Below are 24142 nucleotides of genomic sequence, written 5' to 3'. Positions count from 1 at the left end.
GGTATTACAGACTCAGTCAAGGACATGTTGAAAATGTCAGTGAAGACACTTGCCAGTTGCTCAGCACATGCTCGGAGTACACGTCCTGGTAATCCGTCTGGCCCTGCGGCCTTGTGAATGTTGACCTGCTTAAAAGTCTTACTCACATCGGCTACGGAGAGCGTGATCACATAGTCAAGACACCCCCACGTGTTTTTATGGCAGGTCGACTAATTTACTTGATTAGATGAATCAGGTTAGTTACAACTGGGGTTGGAGTGAAAACCTACAGGAGGGCAGCTCTCCAGGAACAGGGTTGGAGGTAAAACCTACAGGAGGGTAGCTCTCCAGGAACAGGGTTGGAGGTAAAACCTACAGGAGGATAGCTCTCCAGGAACAGGGTTGGAGGTAATACCTACAGGAGAGTAGCTCTCCAGGAACAGGGTTGGAGGTAAAACCTACAGGAGGGTAGCTCTCCAGGAACAGGGTTGGAGGTAAAACCTACAGGAGGGTAGCTCTCCAGGAACAGGGTTGGAGGTAAAACCTACAGGAGGATAGCTCTCCAGGAACAGGGTTGGAGGTAAAACCTACAGGAGGGTAGCTCTCCAGGAACAGGGTTGGAGGTAAAACCTACAGGAGGATAGCTCTCCAGGAACAGGGTTGGAGAGCCCTGGTATAGACAGTATATGAATAGAAAAGGTGTGTACAGCAGTAGTTATATAGGATGAGCAATGACTATAATACAGTATATACATATAAAGTGGCCAAAACAGTATGTAAACATTATTAAAGTTGCCAGTGTTCAATGACTATGTACATAAGGTAGCAGTCTCCAAGGTGCAGGGTAGAGTATCCTGTGGTAAGCGGCTAGTAACAGTGACTAAGGTTCAGGGCGGGGTACTTGGCAGAGGCCGGCTAGTGGTGACTATTTAACGGTCTGATGGCCTGGAGATAGAAGCTGTTTTTCAGTCTCTCGTTCCCAGCTTTGATGCACCTGTACTGTCTCCGCCTTCTAGATGGTAGTGGGGTGTGGCTCGGGTGGCTGAGGTCCTTGATGATGTTCTTGGCCTTCCTGTCACACCGGGTGCTGTAGATGTCCTGGAGGGCAGCCAGTGTGCCGCATGGAGAGCCCTTCGGTTGTGGACGGTGCAATTGCCGTACCAGGCGGTGATACAGCCCGACAGGATGCTCTAAATGGTGCATCTGTAGAAGTTTGTGAGGGGGAGTACTGCTGATGATTGGCAGGAATTATTAATAAATTCACCATTGATCTTCATGATTAGCCTTTCTGTCTCCTTCTGTAACTGGGCTCGCTCTGCGGAAACATGATGACCAGTATGGCCAAGTTATCAGTTGAAAAGTTTACATCACGGATGTTTCAGTGAAAACACTCGCAAAGGCCTATAATGCCAGCACAATGCACTACAGGCCCAGACAGACTACAGAAACTCCAGAGGGTCTCTTCCACCACTGAAAATCTACTGAAGCACGTCACAGGGTATTATTAAGATCTTGCAGCATTTATCTCTCTCCTTCAACCTCTTCAACTCTTTCAAGCACTAAGGAGAGTACACAAAGGATACTGTTGCCTGATACAAAAATGAAAATGTGTGTGTGCGTGAATGCGGTACCTGAATGTTGTTGAGCAACTCCATCCTTTGTGCTGTCAGTCTGAAGGTGCCTACATTGGCATACATATCATCTTCAATATCCATGACCTTCGTTGCATTGAGTTTAATGTCCTGAGCTCCCGTTGACACCCTGACACCCTTAATGGGCTCAAAGCCACTACACAACACAACACAACACTAAACAATACATTAATTGCACTATAACGGTGACAAACATTGCCCACAAAATGTTAGGGCCTACATATAGCTGTCCCAACAGCAGTCCCAACACCTTACCACTGCTACACCTGGCTATCTGCGTTGCCTTGTCTGGCAGTGAAACAGTTCATTCAGCCTCATTTACTGCCTTTTAAAAAAACATAGCTGATATGGCTGACTTGCTTAAACAAATGTGGTTTCTACTGACAATTGAGATGTACAAACTATGGCATAAGGGGATGACAAGCGGATAAGAGGCAATCCGTAATTCCGATTAAGACATTAATGAGCGAGCTAGGACAGACGTAGTCAATATAACTATTTGTTCAGCACTAGTCATAGACTGTTCTCTCTGCTACCGCACGGCAAGCGGTACCAGAGCGCCAAGTCTTGGTCCAAAAGGCTTCTTAACAGCTTCTACCCCCAAGCCATAAGACTCCTGAACAGCTAATCATGGCTACCTGGACTATTTGCATTTTGTCATCAAACTTTGTCATCAAAGTCTGGCATTCTCTGGATTTATGGTGCTTTCAAGACAACTGGGAACTCTGAAAAAAAACAAGGTTGAATCATGATGACGTCAGTGATTTCAGGTCGGAGCTCTAGAAAAAGGACTGAGTTCCCGACTTGCAATTCCGAGCTGGATGACCGTTCAAAATGTATTTTCCCAGTCGGAGCTAATTTTTTTCTGAGTTCCCAGTTGTCTTGAACTCACTGAAGTCAGACTTCCCAGTTCTGAGTTTCTATTTTGCGCGGCAGAAGTAATGCTGGATTGACAGAATGGCCAATGTTTATCCTTTTAAGCTTGGAAAAGAGACCCTTAAACCCAGACTTGGGACCACACACCCTCTCCACTGAATAGCAGGCTAGTGATTGCTTTGCAATGCTTGCAGTTAGCCACTGATTTCTTCCAAACCACTCATTGTTGAATTTGCGATTTCCAACTTGTTGTGTAATGTTTATGTCCAATGGCCGATGAGCACCGATATGTTTTATCTATAATTTCTCTTCATAATTTCTCTTCATATGACAACATTTAAAAAGCAATTGCCAGTAGATTGTCGACTTGATTCATGATGATGACTGCTAGCTTGCTAGCTAAGATTTTGAAAGTATGATGTTGACATGATCAGTCCAATCAAAGCTATTGTAGATATAACATGATTTGACGTCATTTTATCTGTGGCCAATGACCTTGAGCCTTCTTGGATGGGCACTTCTAATGTTACTCTATGGCAGCACCCAAGGGGCTTGAATTTTCGAGCTCTACCCTTAGATTTTGCAGTGACGTAGTGTCCCCATGAGTGACAGAACACTGAGCCAATCACGGCGCAACTAGAGAACATGACCAACCCATAGGCTCCTTATGTTCCGCTGGCTGCCCCACCACCACAGAAAGCACTGAGCTAGGCTAAAACACCTGCATATTGGAGCTGCCTTACTCAAGAAAGCAAAAAAGAGACCAAGTTTGTATGCAGCTTTATTAACTTAATTATTTTTTTACATGTTTTTACATTGTTTGCAAACTGATATGTGACACGTATTAATGAGGGCAGATACGCATGTGAACAACGGGTCACAACTCAGTACACTCGAAACCTAAGCATTATGAAACTTATATTCGATCAAATAAGCCTCACCTATCAAAATAGAAATTCACTTAGTTTGACCAAATTTGATTCTCTCTCATTGCCTCACCATACAAAAACTCCTCACTTGGTCTGCTTAATGCTTATTTTCGCGCGGACATATTTTGGGCGGAGTCAACCCTCTCGCTTCGCCTCTTCATCTCCATTTGTACTTTGTACCCCTTTTTGTACGTCCTCCTCCATTCGACAGCGCGTGGCTGCGTGTCCCCGCCCTTCAGCGCCCAGATTCGACCAAACTGACAGCTGCGACTCAGTCACGAGGGGAACATGGAGCACGGAGAATTCAACTTTCTGCTGGCTACCGATTCATACAAGGTGAGTGACATTATGCACTGGGTTTACGCAATAGTTAGCGACAGTATTATACCTAGGACTATGTCTCTTGAAATGTCTTAAGTCTGTGGTGGTTCTAATTTATTGTAATTTATGTGTGTGGATATTTGAAGGTATAACGTAACCACAGCCAGCTAAGCCAAATCATCTATGATAAACAGACCTGCTACAGTATTATATCTGAGTTCTGTGGTCACCTTCTATGGTCTCCTGAAGTCTGAATAATATTATAAGAGTCCATTATATTGGAAGTTAATATAATGGTATCGCATAATCAGAAACGAAAATGAAAGTAATTCCCAATTGCTTTCTGTTTACAGTGAAACATGATGGTCTTTATGCAAAGCTGCAATAAATCATAAAACCCAGATCTACATTTTATCAGTGGGTTTTTGTCTTTTCTTTTCATTTTTTTATTCCCATGTCTTTTAACATAGTGGCTGTAGTACATTTAATTAATATGTCATACTAAAAGTAAAGGGTCAGGCTGCAGCTGCACCTTGTTACAGTGTATCCTTGTAATAAATCACAGGAATAGCGGGAACCACACCCAGCTACATACTTTATAGAGATGGTGATACATTGTTATGACCTGATGTTGGCTATAATAGTTTATGAACCATATGCTCAGTTAGATTCTTCAATATCCGTTTAGACTTGTTGCCATTGAGGACAAGGGTTTAATCTGCCCTTGGATTTCAAGGCCTGATATGCTCACTGGACTGTCGAGTAGTTCTGTTTTATGCGGTCAAGAGCTGCCTCAGACGTTACAAACTGAGAGTACCTCAAAGAGAGGTTTATTTCCAAAACAATCACTTTTTTATTGATGCCAGTTAGACAGAAGTTGGCTTGGCAACAGACCTATTGATATAAACTACTGAAACAAGCTGTTATACTTTTTGAAGGGATTAAAGGAGGTGTCCAGACACCTTTTGTGTGATTTCACGTTTTTGAGAAACTTACCCCAAACAGCAAATCACTTCCTCATCCTCATTGTGTAGTATGGGGGACCCGAGGAAACATGAACAAAGGCTCCAAAAACACCCAAATAACTCATTTTAGAAACAGCAAAGCTCTCAGTATAGTGATGCAGGCCTTTAGATGTTGTACACATTACATTTGTGTAATTCCGAACTTTATCTGCAACGTTATAGCGATACCTCTACCCAATCTCCAGGTAACTGCCAAAATAAAGGAACCACTTGAGTAAATGACGGATCCAAAGTATACTGAAAGTATGGAGTGCTTTCACACAGGAAGCACATTGAAGCTGTTCTGGTGGCTCGTGGTGGCCCAACGTGCTATTAAGACACTTTATGTTGGTGTTTCCATTATTTTGGTAGTTACCTGTAGCAGCAGGCTACACTGAGAATGGAACAGCTGGATAGGGCAAACGTCTCGAGTCGCACAAAAGGGAATATAACATTACAGATAAAGTTCGGAATGATACAATTTCATGTGTACAACATCTAAAGACCTTTGCCATTTCTAAAAGGACATATTTTGGTGTTTTGGAACATTTGTTCATGTTTTCGCGGTGGTCCCCATACTACACAACAAGGATGAGGAAGTGATTTGCTGGGGGTAAGTTTCTCAAAAACATTTCAAATCACAAAAAATTATGTCTGGACCCTTCTATAACAAAACAAATTGAGATTGTAAAAAAGGAAACTTCTCCTTTAAGAAGTGGACACAATGGTCTCCACAGTTCACCTCACATTCACAATAAATGCTGTTGCTTTTGGAGCTGCTGATCAGAAACAAGTAGCTTTGGAGAGAACACCTTCTTTGACTACCTTGTGCTGCATATATTATAAATAGCATACAGACAGTTTCTTTGGCATACAGGTGTATGATATTAATGATTTTCTCACAGCAGGAAATAATCCTGCTGCAACAGGAAATGTGAATTATTGTTTGGATTATAATTAATGGACAGTTTAGTAGGTGTTGATACATTTTTAGAAATTAAAAGCCTTTAGAAGCCTTTTTAAACCTTGAATATACACCAGAAGTTTGCATTTTCTCCTGTGCAGGACATTTCCTGCAACAACAGGGTGACCAAATTAAAGATCCTACATCTGTACTATCACAAGAATGGTCATATGTTGTCAATAGTTTTCAGATCCTGTCTTGCATCTGTTTATGCTTTTGCTGGGACGCTACTCAGTCAGGTCCATCAGAGCAGGAGCAGAGTAGGTCAGAGACAGGGTATAACTGGGTGACATTTAGAGTTTAAATTCATCAGGGTGAAAAGGGGTGAAGAAAAGGGTAGGAGACCGTTGCTGCCAGTGATACCAAAGGTCACTAGCACAGAGCATGCAGAGGAAGAGTGGGATGGTTATGTAATAAAACAAATATCCTAACATCATCTGGGCCCGTTTATTTAACCAACAGTAAGATTATTTTTCTCCAGGGCAAAGGAGAAAATTGTACACACCTGCTGGAAACTGCAGATTTTTGATGACAAGTCCCCAAATAATCTCAGTAGCAAATATTACACATTACATTTACATTTTAGTCATTTAGCAGACGCTCTTATCCAGAGCGACTTACATGAGCAATTAGGGTTAAGTGCCTTGCTCAAGGGCACATCGACAGATTTTTCACCTAGTCGGCTCGGGGATTAGAACCAGCGACCTTTCGGTTACTGGCACAACGCTCTTAGACACATCTGCTTCCTGTTTATTATACACCTGTACAGATATCTGCATGTTTTCTTCTGATTGTAGATTTCTACATAATGTAAAGCAGGTTGGAGGGACAGTTGATGTTAAGTGTGTGTGAGAACGTGAAGTTTCAGGATTGTCAAATTAGTGACGTTCTGTACATTACCTTGGAAATAATGGCCGATGTCCGCCTCATCCCTTTGCAGAGTACATTTGTCCAAGGTAATGTACAGAATGGAGGTGTTTATCCCGCTTATTCCACAGTTACCAAAGAAAACAACACTAAAGCACAAATGTATCAGCAGAATACATTTTTTGCCCGTTGATATTTGTATTTTTATAAGCAAAATCATACTTTTCATATTTTGGTTGCTAGAGACGCGACCCAGTTGTTCGTTCGATTAGTTCTATATTTAAGGGTGCAACCTAGTTGTTCATTCTATATGTTCCCAACGTTCTTATCCCTTGCTTGCTAGCTAGCCAACTAGCTACGTCTAACACAGTGACGACCTCTGCAGCCAGAATAACAGCAAAGTAGCTGCATTTGCATTTGTTTAAGCTGTTTTCTATTGACATTAATTTGGATACATCCATAAAAATGAGCTGATGATGCCCAATTTTGCCTGGCATAGTGCCTTCTCGTCAGGACACTCGTCGACACTTTTCATAATCAAAAATGAGTATTCGACAATGCTGTGATATAATTAAGCAATAAGGCCAGAGGAGCCCGTGGTATATTGGCCATATTTCACACCTCCTCGGGCCTTATTGCTATTATAAAGTGGTTACCAATGTAATTAGAGCAGTAAAAATATATGTTTTGTCATACCCGTGGTATAGTGTCCGATATACCACAGTGGTCAGCCAATCAGCATTCAGGGCTGGAACCAACCAGGTTATAATTGTCATTAACTGTATTTCTATAATGTTATTTCAGGTCACACATTACAAGCAGTACCCTCCTAACACCAGCAAGGTTTACTCCTACTTCGAGTGTCGGGCAAAGAAAACACAATCCACTAAGATTCAGAAAGTGAAATATGATGAAACTGTATTTTATGGACTTCAGTATATCCTTCATAAGTATCTGAAAGGTAAGACAAATATCATTCTTACTATTACTAAATTGACCATTCCGCTCGAAGGACCATGAAAAAGAACAGCATCAAGTACACCTCTAGTACACCTCTAGTACACCACTAGTACACACCTAGTACACACCTAGTACACCACTAGTACACACCTAGTACACCTCTAGTACACCACTAGTACACCACTAGTACACACCTAGTACACCACTAGTACACACCTAGTACACCTCTAGTACACCACTAGTACACCACTAGTACACATCTAGTACACCTCTAGTACACCACTAGTACACACCTAGTACACACCTAGTACACCTCTAGTACACTACTAGTACACCACTAGTACACACCTAGTACACCTCAAGTACACCACTAGTACACACCTAGTACACCACTAGTACACACCTAGTACACCACTAGTACACCACTAGTACACACCTAGTACACCACTAGTACACAACTTTTACTGTCTTATTCTTAATTTACAGTTGAAGTCGGAAGTTTACATACACCTTAGCCAAATACATTTAAACTCAGTTTTTTCCACAATTCCTGACATTTAATCCTAGTAAAAATTCCCTGTCTTAGGTCAGTTAGGATCACCACTTTATTTTAAGAATGTGAAATGTCAGAATAATAGTAGAGAGAATGATTTATTTGAGCTTTTATTTCTTTCATCACATTCCCAGTGGGTCAGAAGTTTACACACACTCAATTAGTATTTGGTAGCATTGCCTTTAAATTGTTTAACTTGGGTCAAACGTTTCGGGTAGCCTTCCACAAGCTTCCCACAATAAGTTGGGTGAATTTTGGCCCATTCCTCCTGACAGAGCTGGTGTAACTGAGTCAGGTTTGTAGGCCTCCTTGCTCGCTCACGCCTTTTCAGTTCTGCCCACAAATGTTCTACAGCAGGGGTGTCAAACTCATTTTAGCTCAGGGGCCACATGGAGGAAAATCTATTCCCAAGTGGGCCGGACCGGAAAAATCATGGTATATATAACTTAAAAACAACAATTTCAGATTGTTTTCTTTGTTTTAATACGATCAACATACAACATAAAGCTGGAGCCTGAGGACAGTGTGTCCAAAATAGTACAAGCACAACATCACTATTAATCATAAAACACGTCAAGTTTATTTGAAAATTCTAAAGAAAAAGAACACACAAACACACAATGCCTCAGTGATTAACAGAACTGTTTCACAGATCACAGAACTATATCAGGGTGTCATTTCTCAGGCAGAAATGTAGATAAAAATTATGAAATCCTGTTCCCCAAACAAGTGCAAGAACCACAGAGTCAAGAATAGGTTAAATATACAAATAAAATAAAATAAATTAAAAACAATAGCACATCAACATAAAAACATATAAACATAAATCTGAAAGCGTTGCTCAAACTCCCGTAACAGTCCCGTTATTTTCTCTTTGAACCGCTTCATGTCTGCCACATGTTGGGTCGCGCACACATTTTTCAGACAGGGGAAGTGAGCTGCATCACCACCGGCAAGTTGCGTCTCCAACAATGACTTCCAACAAGCTTCAACTTGAAAGAACGTATGCTGTCATAATACTGCGTGACAACTTTGTTGCGCCCTTGCAGCTGTTTGTTCAAGTTATTCAGGTGCTCTGTAACATCCACCATAAATGCAAGGTCCTGCATCCATTCTGCGGAATGAAATTCTAACACTGGTTTGCCCTTTTCTTCCATGAACTGTTCAATTTCTTCTCGTAAATCAAAGAAACGCCTCAGCACAGCACCTCGGCTTAACCATCTTACCTCAGTGTGGTATGGCAGGCCATAGATGTGGTCTTTCTCTCTGAGAAGGCTGTCAAACTGACGGTGATTCAGGCTTCTGGATCGGATGAAATTAACAGTTTGGATGACCACCTTCATGACGTTATCCATCTTTAATGACTTGCAACACAAAGCCTCCTGGTGCAAAATACAGTGAAAAGTCAAAAAATCACGTCCTCCATTTGCAGATTGCACTTTCTCTCTGAACTTTGTCACAACGCCTGCTTTTTTCCCGATCATTAAGGGCGCACCATCTGTAGCCAGGCTGACAGCGCGGGACCAGTCCACTCCGACCCTGTCTAGCGCGCCGACGAGTGCGGTAAAAATATCAGCTGCTGTCGTTGTATCTGTCATCGGCACCAACTCCACGAACTCCTCGGTGACGGTCAATGTGTCATCAACTCCGCGGATGAAAATGGCCAGTTGTGCAACATCTGTAATGTCCGTGCTTTCATCAATTGCAACCGAAAACGCAATAAATGACTTTACTTTTTGCTTCAACTGGCTGTCCAAATCCACTGAAAGATCGGAAATCCTGTCTGCAACTGTGTTTCTTGTCAGGCTGATATTTGCAAAAGCCTGCCGCTTTTCAGGGCACACAATCTCCGCTGCCTTCATCATGCATGTTTTTACAAATTCACCCTCACTAAATGGTTTTGAAGCCACTGCGATTTCATTAGCAATGAGGTAGCTAGCTTTCACTGCAGCGTCACTGATGTCTCGGCTGTGAGTAAACACAGACTGCTGTTTCTTCAGACCCGCCAACAGTTCATTCACCTTCTCTCATCTCCGCTGTCCTTGAAAGTTGTCATATTTGTCGGCATGAAGACTCACATAGTGGCGACGAAGGTTATATTCTTTCAGCACTGCAACATGCTCTGAACACACCAAACATACAGCTTTCCCATTCAATTCCGTGAATAAATAGGATGACCATTTTTCTTCGAACACTCTGCACTCTGCGTCCACTTTTCTCTTTTTTGACAGAGACATATTGGGGCAATGAGGGTGCCAAAGCACATAATGTTAAAAGTAGAAGCCGTAATAAATATTGCGGGCAAAACAAAGTAGCTCATTGGCTGCACGTGCTTGACCTACTTGCTCTGCCCTGGTATAAACAGTTTGCTTGCTTAACACAATTGCTATTGCGCCATCCAGTGGACGCAATTGGAACAGCAGTTTATTTTATTGAAAAATTGCAGCGCATTTTTATACTTTACAATTTTTTTTTTTTTTTATCATCTCGCGGGCCGGATTAAACCCGTTTGCGGGCCTGATCCGGCCCGCGGGCCGGACGTTTGACACCCCTGCCTTAGCCAAATACATTTAAACTCAGTTTTTCACAATTCCTGACATTTAATCCTAATAAAAATTCCCTGTTTTATGTCAGTTAGGATCACCACTTTATTTTAAGAATGTGAAATGTCAGAATAATAGTAGAGAGAATGATTTATTTGAGTTTTTATTTCTTTCATCACATTCCCAGTGGGTCAGAAGTTTACACAAACTCAATTAGTATTTGGTAGCATTGCCTTTAAATTGTTTAACTTGGGTCAAACGTTTCGGGTAGCCTTCCACAAGCTTCCCACAATAAGTTGGGTGAATTTTGGCCCATTCCTCCTGACAGAGCTGGTGTAACTGAGTCAGGTTTGTAGGCCTCCTTGCTCGCACACACTTTTTCAGTTCTGCCCACAAATGTTCTATAGGATTGAGGTCAGGGCTTTGTGATGGACACTCCAATACCTTGACTTTGTTGTCCTTAAGCCATTTTGCCACAACTTTGGAAGTATGCTTGGGGTCATTGTCCATTTGGAAGACCCATTTGCGACTAAGCTTTAACTTCCTGACTGATGTCTTGAGATGTTGCTTCAATATATCCACATAATTTTCCTTCCTCATGATGCCATCTATTTTGTGAAGTGCACCAGTCCCTCCTGCAGCAAAGCACTCCCACAGTATGATGCTGCCACCCCCGTGCTTCACGTTTGGGATGGTGTTCTTCGGCTTGCAAGCAAACCTCTTTTTCTTCCAAACGTAACGATGGTCATTATGGCCAAACAGTTCTATTTTTGTTTCATCAGACCAGAGGACATTACTCCAAAAAGTACGATCTTCGTCCCCATGTCTGGCTTTTTTATGGCGGTTTTGGAGCAGTGGCTTCTTCCTTGCTGAGCGGCCTTTCAGGTTATGTCGATATAGGACTTGTTTTACTGTGGATATAGATACTTTTGTACCTGTTTCCTCCAGCATCTTCACAAGGTCCTTTGCTGTTGTTCTGGGATTGATTTGCACATTTCGCACCAAAGTACGTTCATCGCTAGGAGACAGAACGCGTCTCCTTCCTGAGCGGTATGACGGTTGCGTGGTCCCATGGTGTTTATACTTGCGTACTATTGTTTGTACAGATGAACGTGGTACCTTCAGGCGTTTGGAAATTGCTCCCAAGGATTTCTTTTGATTTTCCCATGATGTCAAGCAAAGAGGCACTGAGTTTGAAGGTAGGCCTTGAAATACATCCAGTACATCTCCAATTGACTAAAATGATGTAAATTAGCCTATCAGAAGCTTCTAAAGCCATGACATCATTTTCTGGAATTTTCCAAGCTGTTTAAAGGCACAGTCAACTTAGTGTATGTAAACTTCTGACCCACTGGAATTGTGATACAGTGAAATAAAAGTGAAATAATCTGTCTGTAAACAATTGTTGGAAAAATTACTTGTGTCATGCACAAAGTAGATGTCCTAACCGACTTGCCAAAACTGTAGTTTGTTAACAAGAAATTTGTGGAGTGGTTGAAAAAATGACTTTTAATGACTCCAACCTAAGTGTATGTAAACTTCTGACTTCAACTGTACATTTGTCTTTCCCAGCTTCCTCTCACAATTATGTGATTTACATCTTACCCATATCTCTCATCTCTCACCTTCCCAGGGAAGGTGGTGACTCCAAATAAGATCAAAGAAGCAAAGGAAGTTTACCGTGAACACTTTCAGGATGATGTGTTCAACGAAAAGGGCTGGGAGTACATACTGGAGGTATTAGGCAGCAGGGTTTTTTGTATGTATTGCATGTTAAAGGAGCTACATGTAATATTTTAGTGATAGTTTTGATTTCCTGGTTTTTGAAGGACTTTTCTTATAAATGTTCTTACTTCATCATAAACCAAAACCATCTGTTGTTCTGTGGTCTAATCATGCTACAGTACTGATCCCTGAGTGTTTGTATTTCAGAAGTATGACGGCCACCTGCCCATTGAAATCAAGGCAGTCCCTGAGGGTAGTGTGATCCCCAGGGGTAATGTCCTCTTCACCGTGGAGAGTACTGACCCAGAATGCTACTGGCTCACCAACTGGGTGGAGGTTAGTCAGAAATGTTTGATTGTTCATTTCACTTTTGTTTATTATCTATTTCACTTGCTTTGTCAACGTAAGCATATGTTTCCCGTGCCGATAAAGCCCATTGAATTGAACTGAATTGAATATGGCGTCTTAGCCTGGTCCCAGATCTGTCTTTGCTGTCTTGCCAACTCATGCGACAATGACCATAGGAGTTGGCAAGACAGCACAAACAGATCTGGGACCAGGCTACTGGCCTCTAGTCGGTGCCTAACCCCCTTTTTCACTATGACATTACCATAGCGTCTTTGAGTCATGGTTCAGCACTGGATACAACATCATTTGGACAGATGCTTTGTGCATTGTTGTCTATCTATATTTTGCTCATGGTAGAAAGTGTCAAGGCAGAGACTCCCCATAAACAACATCAATAAAATGCAAGGTTTCTAAAAGAGCCTGATGCCATACTTGCAAACATAAGCACGCATTCAAAGTATCCGCCAATTAAAATAGACGATTTACTTGCATGAAACCTCTCCAAGTGACAGTGATTACATCCTGGCACAACTTCTGCTGCAGCCTATCAAAGATATTAGATTTTCTATCCACCAACCAATGGCATTTCTTATTTTGAACCTACAAATTCAAGGTTTATCATTGGTCTGTAACAAAATGTTGTGTGGCAATATTGCACTGATGCATCCTTGACTAGGTTACTAGTTAGACAACATTTTCACGTTTTCGCATACATGACAAAGTAAAAAAAAAGTTTATATTTTCACACACATCCATTTGCTTTTATGGAAAAAATATAAATGAGGTCCTTACAAGAAAGTTTATCGACGTACATCGTAAAAAGAAACGACGAACCGAATATACAATTTCAATCCAGTCACTTAAAAAATACATAAACCAGAAAACATACAATGCAATAAGACATATCAAAATGTGCAGCTCTTTATCAGCTCTTGAAACAAAGACGATAATTGAATTCACACAGTAACATTTAATTCACGTTTCATCAGTCGTCACACCTGTCTTGGCGTCAGTGACCCCAGGACTTCCATGAGAATGTCTCTTTATTGAACTTGGCACAGATAAGGCGTGTTGGATTCCTGTGATAGCCCTCAGATGGTCTTCCTTCCAAACAATGTCATAAATCATGTTTGAGGGGTCACGCTGTGCTCCAACGCCAGCCAGTCGCGAGTATCATCTTCTCTCATTCTTCCACTACAGTTGACTTGTAATCAATAGTATTTTTTAACCGTGATTTCGAGTCCACCTCGCATTAAGCTTTTTTGTTGAGGAGAAAACTGTTCAATGCCGGTCCTTGATGCTCGATTCAAAACGCATGTGACGAAGTGGATTATTATAATAATGCAGGCAATAGCAGTTTGTTTGTGTGCAAGGCTGGAATTAAATTCCTTTTTCATTTTCAAGCTGTTGGCTGTAGGCTACGTCCCTTTCCATCACATACATGTAATTCTACATTTCAAAGGGGCCAAAATCTGTGACAAGTACATGGACTATGCACTTTACACAGAGAGTAATTTGACCAGTCAGTCAAATACACATGATAGCCTAGTTACATATTGATCAGAAGGTGCTGTTGGACTGAGGTATGTTAAGGATGCTTCCATGAACAAGTGTTGGAACACGTCCAACTACGTCTACGATTTTAATTGGCTGCAGAAGTTGTGCCAGGATGTAATCACTGCCACCTGTTGAGGTTAGCAAAGGCCTAACGTGTGCCATGTTATCTGATGGGACCAGCTACAATTTAGATTTATGTCACATGCAAGTAAATCGACAATTTTAATTGGATGATATGCATTTTGTGCGTGAGAACTTGTTTAACTTTAAATTCTTGCTTATGATCGCAAGTATGGTCCCCCTGTAAGTGCTTGAATGTATTTATCTATAGATGTTGTGTAGTAAGTAGCGCTGATTCAAGTGCATGATGTACTTTCCCCAGCATCACCAACTCTTCCCTCTCTTCCTCTCTCAGACCATCCTGGTGCAGATCTGGTACCCCATTACAGTAGCGACTAACTCCAGAGAGCAGAAGAAGATCCTAGCCAGGTCTCTACTGGAGACGTCAGGGAACCTGGACAAACTGGAGTATAAACTGCATGACTTTGGCTACAGGGGAGTCTCATCTCAAGAGGTACTTACTGTAATTAATGATCATTATGATAATAGTGTTGGATTCATCACACTGTACATACAACATACATATGGATAGCATAATGGAGCAGGTCCCTGCCGATTTCCCAACCTGGGGTCGAACAAAGGCCCTTTCCCAAACCTCTCCTCAGGGAACCCCAGCCGTTCCATGTATTTTATCTATTCATCAAGCTCTTGACCAGGTAAGTCAGGTGGGCTAATTCAGGGCTAAAACAAAATTGTAAAATGTCTGGGGGTCCCAGAGTAAAGGTTTGAGAAACACTGCTCTACGCCAAGGTTTCCCAAACTCGGTCCTGGGCTTTGATTATTTGAATCAGCTGTGTAGTGTTAGGGCAGAAAACCAAAACGTGCACGCAGGGGGCCCAAGGACCGAGTTTGGGAAACCTTCCTCTACACAAAAACACTTTGGGTGTGTTCGTAAATTCCCTCTGGCTATCTACTCCGATTTCAGAGACTCTCGTCTGAGTGTGCCAGAGCGCAGAATAACTGATTAATTTATGAACGCTCAACACCCGTTGAATATGGCCAGTGTCAGTAAATGTCTGCAAAAAAACTTTAATTGTTGCCAGCAGCACAGTTACAGTCACCAACGCCAGCCAGCTCTGCTATGGCAAGTAAAATGGTCAGAGTGAGGTGTTCTCTCATTTGTGTCTGGAAGTAGCTAGCAAGCTAGCCAACTTTAGCCAGTTAGCTTGGGTGCTTGACTGCCGTTGTGAGGTCAGAATGCTCGGATCAGCCCTACTCCTCGGCCAGAGCGTCCAGTGTGTGCTCTGAACGCTCCGAGAGCGAAACACTCTGAATTTACAGAGCAGACTCTGAGCGCATTCTGGCACTCCATAGTGAATTTACGAACACACCCTTTGTAATCAAAAAAACACTTTCAGTTTCACATCCTCTGATGCCATACTGTTTATGTTTTTGTCTGGTTTCAGACCGCTGGCATCGGAGCGTCTGCCCACCTGGTGAACTTTAAAGGCACAGACACGGTGGCTGGTATCTGTGTCATTAAGAAGTACTACGGCACCAAAGACCCTGTGCCCGGCTTCTCTGTGCCAGCTGCAGAGCACAGGTAACACAGAGACACGGGTAACACAGAGACACAGGTAACACAGAGACACAGGTAACACAGAGACACAGGTAACACAGAGACACAGGTAACACAGAGACACAGGTAACACAGAGACACAGGTAACACAGAGACACAGGTAACACAGAGACACAGGTAACACAGAGACACAGGTAGACACAGAGACACAGGTAACACAGAGACACAGGTAACACAGAGACACAGGTAACACAGAGACACAGGTAACACAGTGACACAGGTAGACACAGAGACACAGGTAGACACAGAGACACAGGTAGACACAGAGACACAGGTAGACACAGAGACACAGGTAACACAGAGACACAGGTAGACACAGAGACACAGGTAGACACAGAGACACAGGTAGACACAGAGACACAGGTAGACACAGAGACACAGGTAGACACAGAGACACAGGTAACACAGAGACACGGGTAGACAGAGACACAGGTAACAGAGACACAGGTAACACAGAGACACAGGTAACACAGAGACGCGGGTAGACACAGAGAAACAGGTAACACAGAGACACAGAGACACAGGTAACACAGTGACACAGGTAACACAGAGACACAGGTAACACAGAGACACAGGTAACACAGAGACACAGGTAGACACAGAAACACAGGTAACACAGAGACACAGGTAACACAGAGACACAGGTAACACAGAGACACAGGTAGACACAGAGACACAGGTAACACAGAGACACAGGTAGACACAGAGACACAGGTAACACAGAGACACAGGTAGACACAGAGACACAGGTAACACAGAGACACAGGTAACACAGAGACACAGGTAGACACAGAGACACAGGTAACACAGAGACACAGGTAACACAGAGACACAGGTAACACAGAGACACAGGTAGACACAGAGACACAGGTAAACACAGAGACACAGGTAAACACAGAGACACAGGTAACACAGAGACACAGGTAGACACAGCGGGTACAGCACAATTAGCACAGATTAAAGCTAAAGCATGCAATCACACTGTAGAAATTGACTGATTTTATATGTACATGGCCGTCACAAGTAGGTTTAACTTTTTAATTCATTCCAGAGAACTAATCAAGTCTCAGTATCATTTTCAGAGCATGATATATAGCGCCCTCTTCTGAGTTTTGTGTTGTACTACACTGTTCTTCTGTGTTTCTCAAACACATTTAGTCACGGTTTAGTTTAAGTGATTTTCTGTATTGCTTACCTATGGATAAATATTTTATTGCCAGCACCATCACCGCCTGGGGTAAGGACCATGAGAAAGATGCCTTTGAGCACATTGTGAGGCAGTTCCCCAACGTGCCCGTGTCCATCGTCAGCGACAGCTATGATATCTACAACGCCTGTGAGAAGATCTGGGGAGAGGACCTCAGGAGCCTCATCGAGTCCCGCAGCGCTGACGCACCCCTGGTCATCAGGCCAGACTCAGGAGACCCCTTAGACACCGTCCTCAAGGTAGAGAAGATAGATAAAGCATCACCTAGCGCTAGTAGTTTACAACAGTCCATCGGTAGTGGAACCATCGGGCCTGGTTCTCTTTAGTTCTCTTTTGTCCTAGTGTTTTTCTGGTTCTAATGGAGAAAGGGCATGGGTCTCACTGGCAGTATCACCGGCACTGTGTAGGACCATTATGATGTTAAAGTCTTCTGTCAACAGCTCATTATAAATACATTCAAATCATTAAAGAGAGAGCAGGACTATGAACATGTCTCTCACTATCTTGCTGATTCCAAGGTGTTGGAGATTTTAGGGAGGAAGTTCCACACCACAGAGAACAGCAAAGGATACAAGGTGCTGCCCCCTTACATCCGAGTCATCCAGGGGGATGGTGTGGACATCAACACACTGCAGGAGGTAGGTTCACTGGACTCACCTGCCTACCTGACCCTCCTACCAGTGGGGTCCAATCGTATCTGTTGTTCCAAGGTTCTATTGTAACCAGTCTCATTGCAACCGGTCAGCCACACACTTGATTCAACTAAGCAAAGTCTGGAGACTAGGATTAGTTGAATCCATTGTGTGACAGACTGGTTTGGAAGCTTTGAACCACTCCAGGCTTTCTCCGGGTAAGATTGGAATGGAATCCACTGCTTTTAAATGAGTAGTATTATTAGGGCTTGGTTCTGTAAAATAACCTTGGACCCACCCCTCGGGTGTTCTGTCGTCTTCAGATTGTGGCGGGGATGAAGCAACACAGGTGGAGTGTAGAGAACGTGGGCTTTGGGTCGGGCGGTGCCCTGCTCCAGAAACTGACCCGGGACCTGCTCAGCTGCTGCTTCAAGTGCAGCTTTGTGGTGACCAACGGACTGGGGGTGAGTCAGTGAACGTCCAGTCATTGTCATGAGAGGACATTGTTGTGAATTCATGATTCTTTCTCAATTCATCTGTTCTCAATTCATATGTTCTCAGTTAATATGTTCTCAGTTCATCTGTTCTCAATTCATCTGTTCTCAGTTAATCTGTTCTCAGTTCATCTGTTCTCAGTTCATCTGTTCTCAGTTCATCTGTTCTCAGTTCATCTGTTCTCAGTTAATCTGTTCTCAGTTCATCTGTTCTCAGTTCATCTGTTCTCAGTTAATCTGTTCTCAGTTCATCTGTTCTCAGTTAATCTGTTCTCAGTTCATCTGTTCTCAGTTCATCTGTTCTCAGTTCATCTGTTCTCAATTCATCTGTTCTCAATTCATCTGTTCTCAGTTCATCTGTTCTCAGTTAATCTGTTCTCAATTCATCTGTTCTCAATTCATATGTTCTCAATTCCTTGTGTCCTCTCTCATTGCTTCCTCCGAAAAAGCATTGGAGGAGAAGATCCAGGTTCCCTCCTCTCGGTCCTTCTCATCCAATACGTTCCGAGGAGGCTAGGAGAGAGGAGGCTAGGAGAGAAGAGGCTAGGAGAGAGGAGGCTAGGAGAGAGGAGGCTAGGAGAGAGGAGGCTAGGAGAGAGGAGGCTAGGAGAGAAGAGGCTAGGAGAGAGGAGGCTAGGAGAGAAGAGGCTAGGAGAGAGGAGGCTAGGAGAGAGGAGGCTAGGAGAGAGGAGGAGAGGAGAGAGGAGGAGAGGAAAGATGAATTGGGAAAGAGCCCAAGTCTTTGTTAACACTTTATATGAAGCTGCTCTAATACCTGTGTAATAACACTGTAATTCATTACTATTGTAGTGGCCAATATTTGATATGGAAGCATATTATATATACATCACACGCGATCCGTAATAAGACTTAGCAATTAGACTATTAAAATGAATTATCTGACTCCATAAGATAAATGGGGCGGCAGGTAGCTTAGTGGTTAAGAGCGTTGTGCCAGTAACCGAAAGGTCGCTGGTTCTAATCCCCAAGCCGACTAGGTGAAAAATCTGTCGATGTGCCCTTGAGCAAGGCACTTAACCCTAATTGCTCCTGTAAGTCGCTCTGGATAAGAGCGTCTGCTAAATGACTAAAATGTAAAATAAATAGCAATATGCAAGAACACTATAGTTAAATCATGTACAATCAAGTATTATGCATTTAGCTGACGAAGATCAATAAATGGTCATGAGAATGGAATTCTAAATACAAGTGTATTTAATTACTTTGTAAAATGAATGATAACATTATAAAAGGCATGAGCTGAAGTTACAAAGCATTAGCAAGCATTACAAGGCATTATTCTAAACATGGTCAGAGTGGGAGAAAGACCAAGAAACCCTGAATTGTGCCATGGCCCATAGCTCATGGGAGAGAGAGAGAGAAACCCTGGCTTATGCCATGGCCCATAGCTCATGGGAGAGAGAGAGAGAAACCCTGGCTTATGCCATGGCCCATAGCTCATGGGAGAGAGAGAGAGAAACCCTGGCTTGTGCCATGGCCCATAGCTCATGGGAGAGAGAGAGAGAGTAGGTACCTCACCAGCGCAGGTCAGGCACAAATAAGAGAAAGGGACAATGAATATAAGAACCTTTATAGCATCTGAGTTGTTTGGATTCAAAATCTGAGATGTTGACCAATAGTATTACTGTAAAGTTAACCTCCAATCATATATCAGTCCTACATGATGTAATCACAACAGATCGGATGGCTCAGATTACTGTGTCTGCAGTAACACTTTGTTTGTTCTTTCTCCTGAACTTCTTCTACTCTCAACCTCTCCGATCATTTTCATTATGTCCATCCGGTTTGCCATATATTTCTAACTGTGCTCCTTCACAAAAGCTCCCAACCTACAACCCATACACTTATTATGGACACAGCGTGCCTACATTATTAGTTATCTTGTTATTGTTTGTTGTTAGTTGTTATTAGTCCCATCCTTCAATTCCATTAAACACCTCCCATCTATCTCTTAACACCATCCATATAGGATTTCTATTTGCCATATATATTTCAACTGTACTGTGATGTCTTACAAAAGTTCTGAACCTTTCTATTCTCATTGCTTCTACAGATTGTGAATTGAAAATATTTTTTTTTACTAATAGTATTATTATGTTATTGATCGATTGACTATGACTTTTCAGATCACCCAGTAGTCCTATATTACTACAGTATTGTTTGTAATAGTTTAATGTTGCATAGGCTTACGTCTTGTAAAGAAAATACATCTGAATGGTAGATCTCGGCTTGCATTTGGACTCAAAGTAATCTGGACTCACAAAATGATCTGCTCAGAAAGTGATCTGGACTTAGAAAGTGATCTGGACTCAGAAAGTGATCTGGACTCAGAAAATGGTTGGTGACCACTGTTGTATTATGTTCTTTTAATTACAGCTGAATGTGTTCAAGGACCCTGTTGCTGACCCTAATAAAAGATCAAAGAAAGGTCGTCTGTCACTCCACAGAACACCAACAGGAGACTTTATGACCCTTGAGGAAGGGAAGGGGGCCCTGGAGGAATACGGTCCAGTAAGCCATTTAAACAAGTGGTCATCCTAAAACCATAGATAAAAGCCTTTTGTTTTTCTTTCTCTGAGGCTTAAGCAAACATATTTTTGGGGGGACTATTATGGAGTTGTTTTAAAGTCATATTGTAATTGAAAGTTGATAAGTTTACTCTCTATTCCTCTTTCTCTCTGTCTTCTTTCCCCAGGATCTGCTTCACACCGTTTTCAGAAATGGTGTGATACTGAAGACGTATACATTTGATGAGGTCAGAGACAACGCCAAGATCAGGGACTGTGACCTGGAAGAGTCTGTAGACTGAGGCCTGTACATGCTCCAACATACTACGCAGAAAGGACTGGAACCCTTCTACCTCCCTGTACAGCACTGACCACTAGGATGAGAACAAATAGCACTTAACGTTGTCCTTGGAGACAGAGAGAGAGAGCGAGAGAGAGAGAGAGAGAGAGAGAGACTTAAAAGCACTTCATTAGAACAATGTTACACAATGTTAAAAATATATAAACTAAGAAATGTATGATTGAGAAATTATATAAAAAGCACCTTTTATTGAGATTAATTAAACTTGAATTTTTTGATTTTATCATGTATATTTTCCTTTTTCTGAAAGCCCATTTTAAATCGTCTCTGTCTATGGTTGAATTCGGGGAAGGCAGGCTTCCCTTCTGTGTTCATGAGCCATATGTCCAGGATATTGTCACATTCTCAAACATTTATTTGTAAGAACAAAACAACCCTTTCCCTCCAGTTCATTGAAGATAAACAAATGATCCAGAAAAACACCAGCCAGATTCATTTCAAATGTTATGGATAAACAACAAAATTACTTCTCAATCTAGATTGAAATTAGCCAGTTTAAAATGGGGCGGGTGTGTGTCTTCAAAAGTAACAGGCCACAACAGTCTTCAAAGTAACTAACAGTCTGTGAGCCCCTGCCCCGCGCGATCTATTCAAATATAAAGGGACGTTGCTTGAACATCCTTGCACTGGGAGGTTTGTTTAGGTTTAGCAGTAGCAGCTGGAGGAAGGCTAATGATGCCCCAACCTCGAGTGGATTCTGCACTTGTTAAAGAACCGCTCGGCGAGTGGATTTTGCACTTGTCAAAGAACCGCTCGGCGAGTGGATTTTGCACTTGTTAAAGAACCGCTTGGCTTCATCAAAATCTTGGAATCTTTTCAATCTTTTATTTGTTGTTATCGATCATATTGACTGAATCGGAAAAACCCAGTTTTTCATGTTTTATCATCTGATCTGATTTGAAGTTAACCGCGGCTTTCGCTTTTGGGAGCTGTAGCGGCTAGAGTGGGATAAATATTTGGTCAATTTCTTGCGGGGAGAAAACAGAAGTGAAACTTTGATTGCAGCATTTATCCCTTCAGGTAGAGTTGAAGTCGGAAGTTTACATACACCTTTAGCCAAATACATTTAAACTCTGTTTTTCACAATTCCTGACATTTAATCCTAGTAATAATTCCCTGCCTTAGGTCAGTTAGGATCACCACTTTATTTTAAGAATGTGAAATGTCAGAATAATAGTAGAGAATGATTTATTTCAGCTTTTTATTTCATTAATTACATTCCCAGTGGGTCAGAAGTTTACATACACTCAATTAGTATTTGGTAGCATTGCCTTTAAATTGTTTAACTTGGGTCAAACGTTTCGGGTAGCCTTCCACAAGCTTCCCACAATAAATTGGGTGAATTTTGGCCCATTCCTCCTGACAGAGCTGGTGTAAGTGAGACAGGTTTGTAGGCCTCCTTGCTCGCACACGCTTTTTCAGTTCTGCCCACAAATGTTCTATAGGATTGAGGTCAGGGCTTTGAGATGGCCACTCCAATACCTTGACTTTGTTGTCCTTCAGCCATTTTGCCACAACTTTGGAAGTATGCTTGGGGTCATTGTCCATTTGGAAGACCCATTTGCGACTAAGCTTTAACTTCCTGACTGATGTCTTGAGATGTTGCTTCAATATATCCACATAATTTTCCTTCCTCATGATGCCATCTATTTTGTGAAGTGCACCAGTCCCTCCTGCAACAAAGCACCCCCACAGCATGATGCTGCCACGCCCGTGCTTCACGGTTGGGATGGTGTTCTTCGGCTTGCAAGTGACCCCCTTTTTCCTCCAAACATAACGATGATCATTATGGCCAAACTGTTCTAATTTTGTTTCATCAGACCAGAGGTCATTTCTCCAAAAGGTACAATCTTTGTCCCCATGTGCAGTTGCAAACCGTAGTCTGGCTTATTTATGGCGGTTTTGGAGCAGTGGCTTCTTCCTTGCTGAGTGGCCTTTCAGGTTATGTCGATATAGGACTCGTTTTACTGTGGATATAGATACTTTTGTACCTGTTTCCTCCAGCATCTTCACAAGGTCCTTTGCTGTTGTTCTGGGATTGATTTGCACTTTTCGCACCAAAGTACGTTCATCTCTAGGAGACAGAACGCGTCACCTTCTTGAACGGTATGACAGCTGCATGGTCCCACGGTGTTTATACTTGTGTACTATTGTTTGTACAGATGAACGTGGTACCTTCAGGCATTTGGAAATTGCTCCCAAGGATGAACCAGACTTGTGGAGGACTACAATTTTTTTCTGAGGTCTTGGCTGATTTCTTTTGATTTTCCCATGATGTCAAGCAAAGGGGCACTGAGTTTGAAGGTAGGCCTTGAAATACATCCACAGGTACACCTCCAATTGACTCAAATTATGTAAATTAGCCTATCAGAAGCTTCTAAAGCCATGACATCATTTTCTGGAATTTTCCAAGATGTTTAAAGGCACAGTCAACTTAGTGTATGTAAACTTCTGACCCACTGGAATTGTGATACAGTGAATTATAAGTGAAATAATCTGTCTGTAAACAATTGTTGGAAAAATTACTTGTGTCATGCACAAAGTAGATGTCCTAACCGACTTGCCAAAACAATAGTTTGTTAACAAGAAATTTGTGGAGTGGTTGAAAAACTAGTTTTAATGACTCCAACCTAAGTGTATGTAAACTTCCGACTTCAACTGTATGTCTCTGTATGTCTCCTATCTGTATGTTCTATTAATATCCCTGACAGAGGGTAGCTAGTAACCTATTCTTAGATCAGGTCCTAGGTCCTGCTGTCTTGCCAACTTGCACGACGTCGACAATGATAATAGAGGACTTGGAAAGACAGCATAAACAGATCTGGGACCAGGCTCGTCAGGTTAATGTGTTAGACAAAATTGCTTTGGTAAAGGCTTAGTCCCAACCTGCTGTAGGCTAGTTTGAACAATACTTTTAATGTTCTCTAATGTATTTGTATACAT

The 24142-nt window shown here is 42.2% G+C and overlaps 1 protein-coding gene across 1 annotated transcript; it reads left to right on the top strand.

Moving 5' to 3' along the window:
• Nucleotides 1–3667: 3667 nt before the first annotated feature.
• On the top strand, nt 3668–21422 carry LOC121531558 (nicotinamide phosphoribosyltransferase-like). The gene is made up of 11 exons (XM_041836817.1): nt 3668–3772; nt 7397–7553; nt 12282–12385; nt 12581–12709; nt 14694–14852; nt 15805–15941; nt 17198–17423; nt 17703–17822; nt 18140–18280; nt 20708–20842; nt 21027–21422. Exons 1-11 carry the CDS (start codon nt 3725–3727, stop codon nt 21138–21140), a joined length of 1470 nt encoding a protein of 489 aa, XP_041692751.1. The 5' UTR covers nt 3668–3724; the 3' UTR covers nt 21141–21422.
• Nucleotides 21423–24142: the final 2720 nt, after the last annotated feature.

Source organism: Coregonus clupeaformis, unplaced genomic scaffold (genome assembly GCF_020615455.1).
Source record: "Coregonus clupeaformis isolate EN_2021a unplaced genomic scaffold, ASM2061545v1 scaf0361, whole genome shotgun sequence".
NCBI lineage: Eukaryota > Metazoa > Chordata > Actinopteri > Salmoniformes > Salmonidae > Coregonus > Coregonus clupeaformis.
This window is presented reverse-complemented; position numbering and strand designations above follow the sequence as displayed.

Bases quoted from the DNA above. Each gene is read 5' to 3' on its own strand.
- LOC121531558 (XM_041836817.1), top strand. From the start codon at position 3,725: ATGGAGCACGGAGAATTCAACTTTCTGCTGGCTACCGATTCATACAAG. The intron at 3,773-7,396 runs GTGAGTGACATT...ATGTTATTTCAG, and splicing joins TGGCTACCGATTCATACAAG to GTCACACATTACAAGCAGTA. The intron at 17,424-17,702 runs GTAGAGAAGATA...GCTGATTCCAAG, and splicing joins CCTTAGACACCGTCCTCAAG to GTGTTGGAGATTTTAGGGAG.